Source organism: Elephas maximus, chromosome 6 (assembly GCF_024166365.1).
Source record: "Elephas maximus indicus isolate mEleMax1 chromosome 6, mEleMax1 primary haplotype, whole genome shotgun sequence".
In the NCBI taxonomy this organism is placed as follows: domain Eukaryota; kingdom Metazoa; phylum Chordata; class Mammalia; order Proboscidea; family Elephantidae; genus Elephas; species Elephas maximus.
Window position 1 is genome coordinate 89,611,807 of NC_064824.1, and position 15,079 is coordinate 89,626,885.

The 15,079-nt window shown below is 40.2% G+C and overlaps 1 protein-coding gene across 5 annotated transcripts in view; it reads left to right on the forward strand.

Annotated features, from left to right (window-relative positions):
• MYO1B (myosin IB) overlaps positions 1–15,079 on the forward strand; it is a 201,328-nt gene that overhangs the window by 130,709 nt on the left and 55,540 nt on the right. For all 5 annotated transcript variants that reach the window (XM_049887718.1, XM_049887721.1, XM_049887722.1 and 2 more), the window contains exons 8-11: positions 8,922–9,020; positions 10,202–10,305; positions 11,790–11,937; positions 12,217–12,335. In XM_049887718.1, coding sequence (XP_049743675.1) covers positions 8,922–9,020; positions 10,202–10,305; positions 11,790–11,937; positions 12,217–12,335 — 470 coding nt within the window. The remainder of the gene's footprint in view (positions 1–8,921; positions 9,021–10,201; positions 10,306–11,789; positions 11,938–12,216; positions 12,336–15,079) is intronic.

Here is a 15,079-nt window from a genome sequence, read left to right on the forward strand (position 1 = left end):
AGTTATTAGAGAAAAATCTGGATGAGAAAGTTTTAAATGAAAATAAATTGGTTAAATGATTTTATATGTCAAATATAGAAGCATATTTGTTGGCTATTGTTATTACTCTGAAATGGGCAAGAAATAACCCGAGCCAGTCGTATAGTTAGAAAGTGGAAATGAAAGCGCAATAACTCCCTCTCTTTCTAAAAGAAATGTGCTATAACGCTTAGTATTGAATGCACTTGAAATCTGTGTGCCTCTATAGTGTCATTAACAGAGACGTACTGCTAAAATAGAAAATGGCAAATGTTTGCTTCTGTAGAGAAGATAGAATATGGAAGCATATCCAGATGTTTGACTGATGAGAGATAATATTTCTCCTACTTTGTTAATGTTTGTTGGTCTCTGTAAAAATGGCGTGGTGGTGGTGTCTGACCTCCTCTAACTTCACCAGGAGGAAGGAGAATCAAGATCAAGAGCCTGAGGCTGATTCCTATGAGGTGGAGGTCAGATATGCCTGTATCCTCCAACCTTTTTACCAATTCTGACACCAACTCTCCCTCCGACAGTACTCTGCTTCTCTGCTGAATTCAATAATTCGTTGCAGTGGCTACACAGAACTCACGGACAATACTCACAATTATGGGGCCTTTTAGGGAAGTAACAGGTCACACTTCAGATTCAGGAACTCTCAGGATATATAGTTCTTTAGTCAGGACAGCCTATTCTCAGCCATGTCCACAGGCACGCCTCTTTCTGGCCCCTCTTCCTCTGCCCTGCTTGGGCAAGTGTTACAAAGCTCTTTTAGCTCTACCAGTAAGTACCCAGGGGCCCACCGCTCTGCCAGTAAGCCTCAGGGCAAACTTAGTCCCACCAAGTGCCCAGAGGCACCATACTTCGGCAGCAAGCCTCCTGCCTGAAGGCACTCAGCTTTCTTGCTCTGTGGGGCGGAAAGCACACCGCCCCTTCTCTTACCAGTCTCTTGCTGGTCTCCTGCCTTTGCTGTTGCTGTTTGTTGGTGCTACGCTTCCCACCATCTTTGGTATTACAACTCTTCTCTTTCTCAGTCTCCTGACTCCAGGAGCTTCTCAGAGCAGCGATCCTAGGTCGAAAGGACGAGCTCCACTCCTGGCTCTTCTTTGTTAATGATGCTGAGCTCCCCCCTTCCCGCCTCTGGGATGGCTCCTTTTAAGCAGGATGGCAAAACTGACCAGTCTCCTCGTTAGGGTTCCATCCACATTATTTGCATGGTCTCACCTCCGACGGGGGTGCCATACACCTTATTAACATTTGGTTTTATCTAATCCCTTGGTGGACCACAAGCATAGTACCACCCAGACATTGGGTCGGAGTTACGAAGAGTATGGGTAGAAGGGCTGTATTAATTAATCCACTGCATTGCAGTCTCATAGTATTTATACATTTGCAGTTGAGAATTTGGAATCTTAATGTTATAAATTGGAAACTTTTGGAAACCTGTTGCTTTTGTTAATAGTTGCAGGCAGCTTCTTATAGCTGTGGCACTTGATGGCAGTTTAGACCTGGAGAAGATGTGGTACAAGTCTCAAGGGATTTTGTTTTCCAGAGGAAGAAGAGCACAGAGAAATATGCTATGAAAAAAAATCTTATGAATTAAAATGTGCATATATCTGCGTAAACTGTAAAGGCAAGAGATGTGGCTGTCCTGTTCATAGTAGTGTATCAGCAGCCTAGTGTAGTACATGGCACATAGTAGGTGCTCAGTAAACACTAAGGATGGATTTGGTTAAATGCGGCTAAGCCCTATCTTGTCCAGCTTCATTATTTGGGGGTATACCAGCGAGCCTACTTATGTAATTTTTATTGGTTTATCATGGTTTCCCATGTCCAAACAAAAAGACAAGTTATTTAACTTTCTTCATCTTTGAAATGGGAATAATAATAGTAATGATCTCATTGGGTTGTGGTGAGGTTTAAATTATTTACTAACATCTGAAGCAGGTGTCCAGGCACATAATAAGCACTCAATAAATGTTTGCTTTTTTGATTATTGAATACTTATTATGTACTTGTTTGTTTATTGTCTCTAGCTCCCAATTAGATAAAGGACAGAGGGTTAGCAAAACTAAGACAAACCTGATATTTTCACCTTTTTTTTTTTTAATCCAAAGCTTGGACCACTTCTTTTTTGAGGAAGGAAGATTAAGCATAAAATAAATAAACTTTTATCTCACTACCTAAGCCTTTCTCTGCTACATCCCAGTGTAATGTGATACTTTTTTCCCAACCACTACTTATCCTTTTAGTCCTTTCCTGGCAGGTGCAAAAAATAGACATTTCACTTCTTTCGCACCTTGCATCTTAGGGGGCTTGTCCTGTGGCATGCACAGGAACACACAGGTACTGCGGTTTAGCGGGTGAGAGTCAAAATTAAGAGTGCCCCTAAGTGATGGCCTGGTTCTTTCTGTTAGTAGCCTAGCGGCAGTGGCATGGTGGGGTAGTTTGGGAAGTACTGATTCCAGGTTTCTCTGTACCTGCCAATTTACCTTTCCCTTTAGAATGGCTTAGTGAGTTCATACCTTCCCTTGTAACTTAAATTCATACTGATCTTGAGAGGGGACTATAGCTGTACTGAAATACCTGGAGAGCATGAATTCTTTTCAGTACTAAATAACCGGCATCTCCTGTATTCTTCTTTATTAAATCTTGTTAGCAGAGGCACAGTCAGCAGTGGCACAGGTGCTTAAAACAGAAGAGAAGGCTGTGCCAGTTTTCTGGTTTGGCTTGATCCAGGGGCACTTTTAAGTAAGTTGAAACTGGTGAGTCTTTATAGGCAGCTGAATTTATGTTCTGTACTTTTAGTAATTATTTGATATGGCTTTGTGCTATTAGGTTATGTTGGTGCTCACACATAAAAAACGGAGAATGGGGAATGGTTTTAAGCATTAGCAATTATTTTTGGGTCTGTGTTTTCCTTGATTACTCTTCTAGCTGGAAGCTCATAACTTACGAGAAAAGTCCTAAAAAAGAAACTGAAACAGGAGGCTCTAGGGTAATAAAGTAAACGTTTTAAGTGGCAAAACCTTCAGCTGCTGTGTAATAAAAAGTTTATCATTCTGCGATTGAGTTGTTTAGGTGAAGTCATGGATTTCATGAAAAACGGTATTTCCAAGTGTTTATGGACACGTTGATTTTTTTTCCTTCTGCTGGAAAATTATAAAGCATGTTAGCGTGGTACCCTCATCATCTGAAACTTTGAATTCTGGCTCTATTGCTTACTAACAGTGTGGTGCGAGCCTCATTTTCTCATTTATAAAGTAGGGATTATAAAGCCAACCTCAGAATTGAGTTCAGGGTTGAATGAGATAACAAATGAAAAGCATTGAATGCCTACTCACAGCGGGTCAGCAGAAGTTTCCCTTCTGCTTCCTCTTTGCACGTTTCCTTTTAAACACAAATAGTATTATATTCCATATTTGAATATGATAGTAATCACTGATCCTATCAATGCCTGTGATTTGAGAAGTACATTTGGCCAGGATTCCTGTCCATACTATGCACAAATGAATACTGTCCTCTAACCCAGTGGCTGTTATCTGCTAAATGGTACAGCCACTGCAGCTTCTTTACTCTTTGTTGTTTACAAGCTTTTGCTCAAAAAAAGCAGAACATTAGGCTGGCTAGTGTGTTGCTGTTGCATAGTGTGGCCCTGACACATGGTTTGAAAGTACTATTCCGTGCCTTGAAGTACCAGTATTTGGTTTGTTGGAATGTGGTTGTTGTACATGTGCCACCAAACAATAGTTTGTCATCACCAAAGTTCCATTATGATGTGAGGAGTCTGGGTGGTGCAAACAAACGGTTAAGCGATTTGGCTACAGTCATGGATTGAATTATGTCCCCCCGAAAATGTGTTTATTAACTCGGTTAGGCCATGATTCCCAGTATTCTGTGGTTGTCCTCCATTTTGTGACTGTAATTTTATGTTTAAGAGGATTAGGGTGGGATTGTAACACCCTTACCAGGTCATATCCCTGATCCAGTGTAACGGGAGTTGCCCTGGGGTGTGGCCTGCACCACCTTTTATCTCTTAAGAGATAAAAGGAAAGGGAAACCAGCAGAGAGTCGGGGACCTCATACTACCAAGAAAGCAGCACCAGGAGCAGCGTGTCCTTTGGACCCATGGTCCTGGTGCCTGAGAAGCTCCTTGACTAGGGGAAGATTGAGGACAAGGTCCTTCCTCCGGAATCGACAGAGAGAGTAAGATTTCCCCTGGAGCTGACGCCCTGAATTTGGACTTTTAGCCTACTTAACTGTGAGGAAACAAATTTCTCTTTGTTAAAGCCATCCACTTGTGGTATTTCTGTTACGGCAGCACTAGATGACTAAGACAGCTACTAACCTAAAAGTTGGCAGTTTGAACCCACCCAAAGTCTCCATGGGAGAAAGATGTGGCAATCTGCTCCTGTAAAGATAACAGCCTCAAAAATCCTGTGGGGAAATTCTACTCTGTCTCATGGGGTTGCTATGAGTTGGAATTGACTTGATGACATCTATCAACATGTGGTGAAAAGGGGTCCCTGGGCAGTGCAAATGGTTACTGAGCTGCTAACTGAAAGGCTGGAAGTTCAAGTCCACCCAGAGGCACCTCGAAAGAAAGTCCTGGCGATCTACTTTTGATAACTTAGCTATTGAAAACCCTGTGAAACACAGTTCGACTCTGACACACGTAGGCTCTCCATGAGTTGGAATTGACTTGAAGAACTTTTTTTTTTCAATGAAGTAAGAGGACAGCAGCTTGCCAGCGCTTGTGAGCTATGGTAAGATTCTTGGTAGGTGTCGTTAAGTTGATTTTGGACTCACAGCGTCCTCATGTGGCAGAGGAGAACTGCCCGATCGGGTTTTCTAGGCTATAATCTTTATAAGATCAGATCGCCTGGTGTTTTTTCCACTGAGCTACTGTGTGGATTCAAACTTCCAGCCTTTAGGTTAGCAGTCAGGCATTTAACTGTTGGGCCGCTAGGGTTTCTCAGGCAGGGTTCTTAGGCCTATGGAAATAGCCTGAGGTTTGTGGGCTTTGATGGGTGAAGAAACATGGTCACTCTGCCTTGCCCCCCACCTCCAGACTTCCTCCTCACTCGTAAGGATCTTGGCATCCCACACTGAAAAGAACTACTGCTGTTGGTTTGGGTGGGGAGTAGATGTGGCTCTTGGGCGCCAAGAGGAAGAAGGCCTTCATGTTTGCATTGGTGCTGGGCTCATTCCCAAGTAGTTCCTGGCACACAGTGGATGAGCAGTAAGTGAGATGATTGAAGGAATTTGTACATGAATGGATGAAATAAACTAGCATTTGTTTATGTTTTTCATGTAGTCCAGTTACTTTCCAAGAAGGATTAGCTTCTCAGGGAAGAATCGCCACACACCCTGAGGGTTCTTTCTTCTGCTACTACCCTGAAGACCCCGTGGTCACATGATAAGTGAAACCATACTGCGTTAAAAAAAAAAAAAAATTTGCTGAGGTAAACTTCACACAACATAAAACTAGCCATTTTAAAACAAACGGTTCAATTTCATAACATGGAGGAACCTGGAAGGCATTATGCTGAGTGAAATTAGTCAGAGGCAAAAGGACAAATATTGTATAAGACCACTATTATAAGATCTTGAGAAATAATATAAACTGAGAAGAACACATACTTTTGTGGTTACGAGGCGGGGAGGGAAGGAGGGTGGGAGAGGGTTATTTACTGATTAGTTAGTAGATAAGAACTACTTTAGGTGAAGGGAAGGACAATACGCAATACATGGAAGGTCAGCTCAAATGGACTGGACCAAAAGCAAAGAAGTTCCCGGGATAAACTGAATGCTTCAGAGGTCAGCGGAGCAAGGGCGGGGGTTTGGGTACTATGGCTTAAGGGGACTTCTGAGTCAATTGGCAAAATAATTCTATAATGAAAACATTCTGCATCCCACTTTGAAATATGGCGTCTGGGGTCTTAAATGCTAACAAGCGGCCATCTAAGATGCATCAATTGGTCTCAACCCACCTGGATCAAAGGAGAATGAAGAACACCAAGGTCACAAGACAACTATGAGCCCAAGAGACAGAAAGGGCCACATGAACCAGAGACTTACATCATCCTGAGACCAGAAGAACTAGATGGTGTCCGGCCACAACTGATGACTGCCCTGACGGGGAGCACAACAGAGAACCCCTGAGGGAGCAGGAGATCAGTGGGATGCAGACCCCAAATTCTCATAAAAAGACCAGACTTAATGGTCTGACTGAGACTAGAGGAATCCCGGCAGTCATGGTCCCCAAACCTTCTGTTGGCCCAGGACAGGAATCATTCCCGAAGACAACTCATCAGACATGGAAGGGACTGGACAATGGGTTGGAGAGAGATGTTGATGAAGAGTGAGCTACTTGGATCAGATGGATACTTGAGACTATGTTGGCATCTCCTTTCTGGAGGGGAGATAGGAGGGTAGAGAGGGTTAGAAACTGGCAAAATTGTCACGAAAGGAGAGACCGGAAGGGCTGACTCATCAGGGGGAGAGTAAGTGGGAGTAAGGAGTAAGGTGTATATTAGCTTATATGTGACAGACTGACTTGATTTGTAAAAGTTCACTTAAAGCTCAATAAAAATTATTAAAAAAAAAAAAAAAAAAACGGGTCTTTGGCATTTAACATATTCAGTGCTGTGAATCCACTACCTCTGGTTCCAAAACATTTCCATCAGCCCAAACATACTGCATTTTTGTCCTTAATTAATTTTTCTGATTTTACTTTTATGTTGATTAAAACATTCAGTCCTTAGAGATGAATATTATACACTAATTTTCTGTTCTGTCTTACTTGTTCTGTTCCAATTCCTGCTTTCTTTTTTCTAAATAGGAAGTCCACATTATTCTCCATCTACTATTTGAGAACTTTGACAGCCTCCCAAGTCAAATGAGAGCTGGAGATGAAAACGAAAGCTCTGCAACATCCTTCTCCTAATAATTCTAATCTTTCTGTTCATTTTTCAGTCAGCTTAATTTTCTGTTTCCTTACAACCCATCTCTTTGTTCTTACCAACGATCCCATATATCTGGAGCACCCTAGAGCTTTGTTCATTAAACTACAACCTTTAACTCTACCTAGGCTAATCTTCAAATGCCCTTATGGATTCCAGAAATATAAGTGAAAAAGTCCAGTGACCATTCAGAGAAAGACTGCATGTCCTTCTCTCCTTTCCTACCCTCCTGGGTTGATAATGTTTAGATTTCGAGCTGATTGGGAATCAGATGTATCTGTTCTCTGGAATTAGTGCTCAATAATGGCGTCACTGATTGGGAATTTTATAGCTAAAGTTGGTCTTTGCCTACGGAGTCCAGAGTCCTCACTTGTATCATAAGCTAGTAATCATCAGGACTCCAGGCAAGACATTGTCTGCCATTGTGCTCTTCTGTATGCTGATGCAGTGGCTCCTTTCAGTTCGTTCACCTGTCCATCTATCCACCCATCCATCTATCTTTTCATTTCTGGATGAACCTTGAAAATTTGATAAAAACCCTCAAGTTTAAGTAATGAAAAGTTCTCTGGAATCACTGAATGTGTACTGTCAAATACATGCAGCCCCTTAGTTACCAGCAAGATCCATTTCCAAGTGTGTCTTTAAGTTGAATTTGTAGGTAAGTCAGAACAGGTACATACGGTTCTTATTTAGCCTTTAGTGCAAGGAGACCCTGGTGGCATAGTGGTTAAGTGCTATATCTGCTAACCAAAAGGTCAGCAGTTCAAATCCTCCAGGCACTTCTCAGAAGCTCTGTAGGGCAGTTCTGCTCTGCCGTATAGGGTCGCTATGAGTCGGAATCAACTTGACAGCAATAGGTTTTGGTTTAGTGTAAGAAGAGGCTCGAAGCCCTTTCAGTGATTTAAAAGCTGCACTTGCAGCAAGTGATGGCAATTTTGATAAGAATTTGTTGTGAGTAGAGGTTGATTCAGACTTTCAAAGTAAGGGCAAATTTATGTAACATTAAAAGGGCAAGTAAGAGTTGTCAGTAAGTTGGAAATTGGGAACCCAGGGGTTTACTGTAACGCCAGTAGCATTAGATGGGAACCACCTCACAGTCCTCTAAAACTTCAAGATATCAAACAAATCTGCTTTACTCATTTTTGGCAGTACGGTGTATGGATGTGGGGTGGAGTCAGCACTTGGGCCAGATGTCCTGATTTCACCTTCGTTCCACCAGTTATAGCTAAGTTACTTCAACTCTTGAATTGTCAGTTTTTTCATCTGTAAAATAATAACTTTAAAAAATGGTTGGAAGGGTTTATTGAGATGATACCTATGAGTACTTAGCACATAATAAGATCTCAGAGATGCTCAGTTTTTTAAATCATTACAATTATTAAGTAAATTCATAACTGGATAGCTGCATTTCATGTTTTAGATATGTAATGTTACATTTTTAAAGTTGAAAGTTATCTTACATTCTGTAAAACCAAGGGAATTTGGTGTAAAAACTGTATTCCTTTAATCTATTTGTTGAATATACTTTATTTTGCATATTCATGGTTTAAAAATAACCTGGTTTGTTTATTTTGGTGATTTTAGTTGTCCTTTTTCCTGAGGGTAGAGCAGAAATGTAGCTTACTTTATTATTTTATTTTATTAGTACAAAATACAAAATGAAAAAAAAATGAGGGAAAATAGAAGATGAAATAAATACTATACTACTACTTGATTTAGGTGCCTTGGTGGCATAGTGATTAAGCATTTGGCTGCTAACTGGTTGGAGCCCACCAGCCGCTCCATGGGAAAAAGATGGGGCAGTCTGTTACCATAAAGATTTATGGCCTTGGAAACAATACGGGGCACTTCTGCTCTGTTGTGTAGGGTCACTATGAGTCAGAATGGACTGGACGGCAAAGGGTTTGGTTTTGGAGACTATATAATTCTTTTCCTCGTTAGATCTTTTAGAAAAATCTCGGGTTGTGAAGCAGCCAAGAGGTGAAAGAAACTTCCATGTGTTCTATCAGCTGCTGTCTGGTGCGTCTGAAGAACTCCTCAGTAAGTCTCTGTTTCTGTATTAATTTTGAGCGCAATAGCATTTTCCAAAGCATTTTCTTTTAAAAGTGTCCTCTATGCTTTTCCCTTCCTCCTTAAGATTTTTCCATGACTGGTTAAACTGAAGAAAAGGGTGTGTTTAGCACACATCAGCCTTTTTTCTTCTATCCCTGTACCTCACCAGACATAGTGTACCATACATCTCTGATGGGCTAAAAGAGCCACATACTGGGGAGGGACTAATCATACATAAAAAAAAGAAAAAGAGTCCAGTAAAGAAATGGAAGTTTGTAGAGAGCAGTAGAGGAATACAATTATATAAAAACAAGTTGATCACCAAAGATGGGTAAATCTTGTGCAGCTAGTACCAGAGAGAAAAACTTGACCTTTGAACATCTTAGAGAATTAATATAGTATTTATTTGATATAATATAAGGATAGTATCCAATAGCCACTACTAAGTGATGAAAAGTCTTGAACCGATGGATCAGATAGGAAGAGCTGTGGGAAGTCAGCAACACTTGGGGAAATATTCAGCCTCACTAATAATCAAGAAATACAAATTAAAACAACATTGAAGTACCCACTATCAATATAGTTGCAAAAATTACTGAAAAGGATAAAACTGGAAGAGTTGTCAGACAGTGGTCTACTTAAAAGTTGTGGGTACCACTTCCAAGCAAGGACTTCTTCCTGGGGGTACTCATTGACAACCTAGAATAAGAGTCATAAAATGATCAGAGCCCATCACCCAGGCACACCACTTTTCAGAATATATCTCAACAAAATCATTCAAAAGAATGCAAACAACAATTTGTATTGAGACATTTATCACTGCCCTATATTTTTTCTTAAATTTATTACTCAAAGCTGGAGACAGCCCAATGCCCAATTGTGGGGCTATTGCTAGACAGCCATTATGTTATGATAAAATAGTACATGAAAGATATTTGTATTATAAAAATTTGGGAAGAATAAATGTACAAAAGCAGAGTTTAAAATATGTATTAACAGTGATAAAGGCAGTTTTAGAAAAATGCTATGGATATTATTGTCAACTTTTGTTGTGTTGATTCAATATATAACATGAAACTCATTTTATCTGATGGGCTAAAGGAATGTGATATTAACGATGATTAGATTTATTGAAGCAGCTTAGGTAATTTATATATCTGATTCAACAGGTAAACTTAAACTTGAGCGGGATTTCAGCAGATATAACTACTTGAGCCTGGACTCTGCCAAAGTGAATGGAGTGGATGATGCAGCAAATTTCAGAACCATTAGGGTAAGATGAAATGCTTTGATTACACTGTAAAATGGGTAATGCTGTTTTGCTTAACTGGGATTGGTAACAGTTCTGGGTTTTCTTTAACTTAGGCTCATGGCTCCCTAAGTTCTTCAGATTCTACAAGAATGTATTGTATTTTATTAGTTTGATTTTTTTTTACTAAGTGTATTGTGAAGGCCATGCTTTACTCAGGCAGACCTTTCCACCACTTATCTAAGGGAGTTTTCTTCCGTGTTATATTATCCTTAAGTTTGACTCTCTTAATGTATTTAAATTCTAATGTTTTCATAGCCAAAGATGAGTAGTTAATTTCCAAGTGTGAAAACTGCCCTGGGATTTATTAATCAAAACTGTTTTTGAGACAGAAATTCATGTTTTTATGCAGCTTTAAAAAAATATTGTATAAAGCAGAATGATGAGCGTTCCACATTCATTAGAAAAGAATTTAAAATAATATTCTGTTTTTGGTATTTCTGTGTCACTTTCAAAATTACGTCTCTTATGACACAATTTGATAACTGGGATTTCCTTTCAGTGACACAGCTCGTGGGAACGAGGGGGCAGAGTAGGTCAAATTATAAATAAAACAAGACTGTCATCAGTTAATTGCTGACGGTTAGTGAAGGGGGCAAGAGGCTTCTTGCCTGTTCTCTCTGCTTTTAGGTATGTTTGAAATTTATATTATTCCTGTTGTAGGAAGGTAACCTCTAGTCACTGAAAAGAAAAAGCTAGCGGTCCTTAAAAAGCAAACATCTCTTAGAATATGTCATTTCAAAAAAATTGTATAGTGGAAGCAGTCATCTGTTAATTCCTGAACATGATTTTGTGTAAGACTTGAGTTCAGTTCTATATCCGTTTTCCCTGGCACATTATTGGCACTCAGTAAATGTTTATGAATGAAGGATTACTCTTCATTACTAAAGTGCCTTGGACGAGGCACTCTGTCTTTGCAAACCTTGATTTTCTCGTATGTAAAATAAACGAGGGTTTTTTTTGTAGGGGCTTATGAAAGCTTTTTGTTTGGTTTGGTTTGGTGTTTAGTAGCAGAACCCCAGTATTTTGAAAAATACATTATATGTATATACACGTACACACATCTTATAAATACATTATGTATATATCTGCATTTTATATATATATAATATGTGTATGTGTATACACACACACAGTGAACTGCTACGGTTGAAGCAAGGTTGCGGACCCAGAGCTCTGAAAGTGGCCTGTTCTTCTCCACCTTCCTCCCTGTATGTCTCCCTCTACCACACCATGCGAGATGCCCTAGGGCTCCTTGAATCACAGTTGGAAGCCGCTGAACAAGACTTAACCCCAAGTTGGTTCTATACTGGGTCTGTTAACGGGTTTACTTTTTTGAAAGTTGTTTTTTAAGGTTTTTTTTCCTCCCAGAAATATGTCTGTAATATGATTCTTTAAAAAAAAAAAAGACATACAGAAAGAAAACAGATGCCTTTCTTTTTTTCCAGAATGCCATGCAGATCGTGGGCTTTATGGATCATGAAGTCAAGTCTGTCTTGGAGGTGGTGGCAGCAGTGTTGAAACTGGGGAACATAGAGTTCAAGCCTGAGTCTCGAGTAAATGGTTTAGATGAAAGCAAAATCAAGGATAAAAATGGTAAGGCAGTGGAGACTCAACTTTGTTTAACAGACTTCCTTTGAATTTTCGCCCAGTCTTTAATCTAGACGATGAAACTGTTGCTTTCATTGATTTGAAAAAGCTTTCTAGTAAAACCGAACAGAAATGTAATTGCATCTATTTTAAATATTTTGATTTGTACATTTTATACAGTTCATTTTGAATGTGACGATCATAAAACAAACTGTTAGAGAAAACACGATAGCCTTGAAAATGGAAACATTATTACCAGCACACATTTTGTGTTTCCCCCTACAGAGTTAAAAGAAATTTGTGAGTTGACCGGCATCGATCAGTCAGTTCTAGAACGAGCATTCAGTTTCCGAACAGTTGAAGCCAAGCAGGAGAAAGTTTCAACTACACTGAACGTGGCTCAGGTGGGTGAAACATAACATTCAGAAGAATTTTTTTAATACAATCCGTGATACTTTTCTATAAGTGAAATAAAAATCTTAGTTTGTATGCTCTTATCTTAATTTCTATACCATATTCCAGGCATGGTTCAACTAAACAGGTGAGAGTCCCTGCTCTCATGGAGCTTGACTTTCTAGCAGGCAGAGCTAGACAGTAAACAGTAAGCATAATTATTAAGTAAATTGTACAGCAAGCTATCAAGTGTAAGTGCAGTGGACAGAGTAAAAGTAGAGCAGAAAAAGGGAGAGCCATAGAGATGGGGGTGAGGGAAGGAGGGTCCAAGTGAGGCTGTGGAACAGAAGAGTGGCATGATCTGACTTGCATTTCAAAGGGTCATTCTGGCTGCACGTAGAGAAAAGATTGGAGAGTAGGAAGGGTAAATGCAGGAAACTTAGAGGAGACATACACTGACCCAGGTGAACAATAGATGATGGTGACTTGAACCAGGTGGTAGTAGTGGAGTTGGTGAGAAGTGGCCAGATTCCGGATATATTCTGAAGATAGAGGCAACAGGATTTGTTGATGGCTTGAATATGTGGTATGAGGAAAAGAGAAGAGAGATGACTCCAATATTTTTGGCCCAAGCAACTGGAAAATGGGGTTGCCATTTGCTGATTTGGAGAAGACAGCGGGAGAAGCAAGTTTATCTGGAGGTGAAGTAGGAGTATGATTTTGGTCATTTGAAGTTAAAGATACGAATTAGAATCCAAATAGAGATGTTGAACTGAAATTCTAAAATTGACAATTATCAGTGTTTGAAACTAGTTGCTGACTCATGGCAACCCCGCATGTTGCAGAGTAGAACTACACTCCATAGGGTTTTCATGGCTGTGACCTTTCCGAAGCAGATCGCCAGGCCTCTTTTCCGAGACATCTCTGAATGGATTTGAACGACCAACCTTTTGGTTAGTGGTCAAGAACTGAACTGTTTGAGCCATCCACGGACTCCTTTATCAGCATATCCTATTGCTGTTGAGTTGATTCTGACTCACAACGACCTTATAGGACAGAGTAGAACTGCCCCATAGGATTTCAAAGGCCATAAATCTTTACAGAAACAAACTGCCACATCTTTCTCCCATGGAGTGTCTGGTGGGTTCGAACCACCAATCTTTCAGTTCACAGCTGACTGGTTAACCACTGCACCACCAGGGTTCCTTTATCAGCCTATAGATGGTGATAAAAGCCATGAGGCTCTTGAGGTGACCTAGGGAGGGAATGTGGACAGGGAAGGGCAAAGGTATGCTGAGACTTGGGCAAATCCAACATGTAAAGAGGAGAAGATAATCAAAGGAGACTGGGAAGGAGAAGCTAGTTGAGGTAAAAGGAGAAAACCAAAAGAGAACAATATATCAGAGGCAAAGTGAAGAAAGGTTCCAAGAAAGAGTGAGGGAGAACCATAGTTAAATGTAGATGGTCAAGGACGATGAGAACTGAGAGCTGACCATTTGATTTAATGAGAGCTGATCATTTGATTTAATGATGTGAAGGTCATTGGTGACCTCGATAGGAGTTATTTTGGTGGAGTGATGGGGACAAAGGCCCGGTTATAATGGATTTGAGACAGCATGGGAAGAGAGGAATAGGAGTTTGCAAGGAGCCAAAAAAAAAAAAAAAAAGGAACCGGTTGAGATGTGGAGGTTTATGGAGAGAGGGGATTTGTGAAATGGGCATCTAGGAGAGTGGGTGGAGTGAATGGACTTGTAGGATTGCTGAGCATCATCCAGGGCCACTTGAGGCTAATAGTTATTACTTTAATGTAAATACATCAGTGAAATAATTTCAGGCGTAGTGATGAGGGAAATAAATCCCAAGTAATGTGACAGAGAGGGGAGCAATGTTATATGGTGGACATTTTTCAAGGATGATTTTGGCTGTTACGTGGTGGATGGGCAGTAGGGAAGTAAAGTAGAAATGGAGAGACTAATGAGATACAGTGGTGCCCTGGAAGTGGATGGTCATATAAAGAAGGAGAAGAGGATTTATTCTGGGGAGGAACTAACAGAATTAATTGATGGATTGAATGTGTAATGTGAGGAAAAAAGTAGTCAAAGATGATAAGATTTGACTTGGGAAACTGGTACATTTTCTTGAGCCTGAGAAAGATGAGAAGGAAAATTTATTTCAACATGGAGGTGGGATTGTGCTATCTGTTTTGGCCTGTTAAGATACCTCCTAGCAAATTTCGACTTCTCCTGGACTCCAGACTTTCTCGAGCCATGGAGGCTGGGTGAACCCCTGAAACTATTGCCCTGCTATAATCTTTAAACCTTAAACTAAAAGTATCCCCTGAAGTCTTCTTAAAAACAAACAATAGTTTAGCTTAACTAGTAAAAAATGTCTGCATTGAGCATTATGTTCTTTTAAGAACTGTATGGGATCAAAGTGACAACAGCAATTCGAAAGATTAGATAGGAACCTTAGGGGCAGTGAGCTTATGTTAATGGTGGAGAAACAACTCAGAAAAGGAGGGAGAATGGTTGCACAATTCAAAGACTGTAATCAGTGCCACTGAATTGTACATGTAGAAACTGTCAAATTGGTATGTGTTTTGCTATGTATATTCTCAACAACAACAATACCTGCCAGACAGCCAAGTGGAGATGCCAAGTGGACAGGTGATTTGTGGGTCCAGGTCTGACTAGAGATATCAGCCAGGGTCATCATAGAAACAGTGTTTAAAGTCATGATACTGAATAAAGTTATC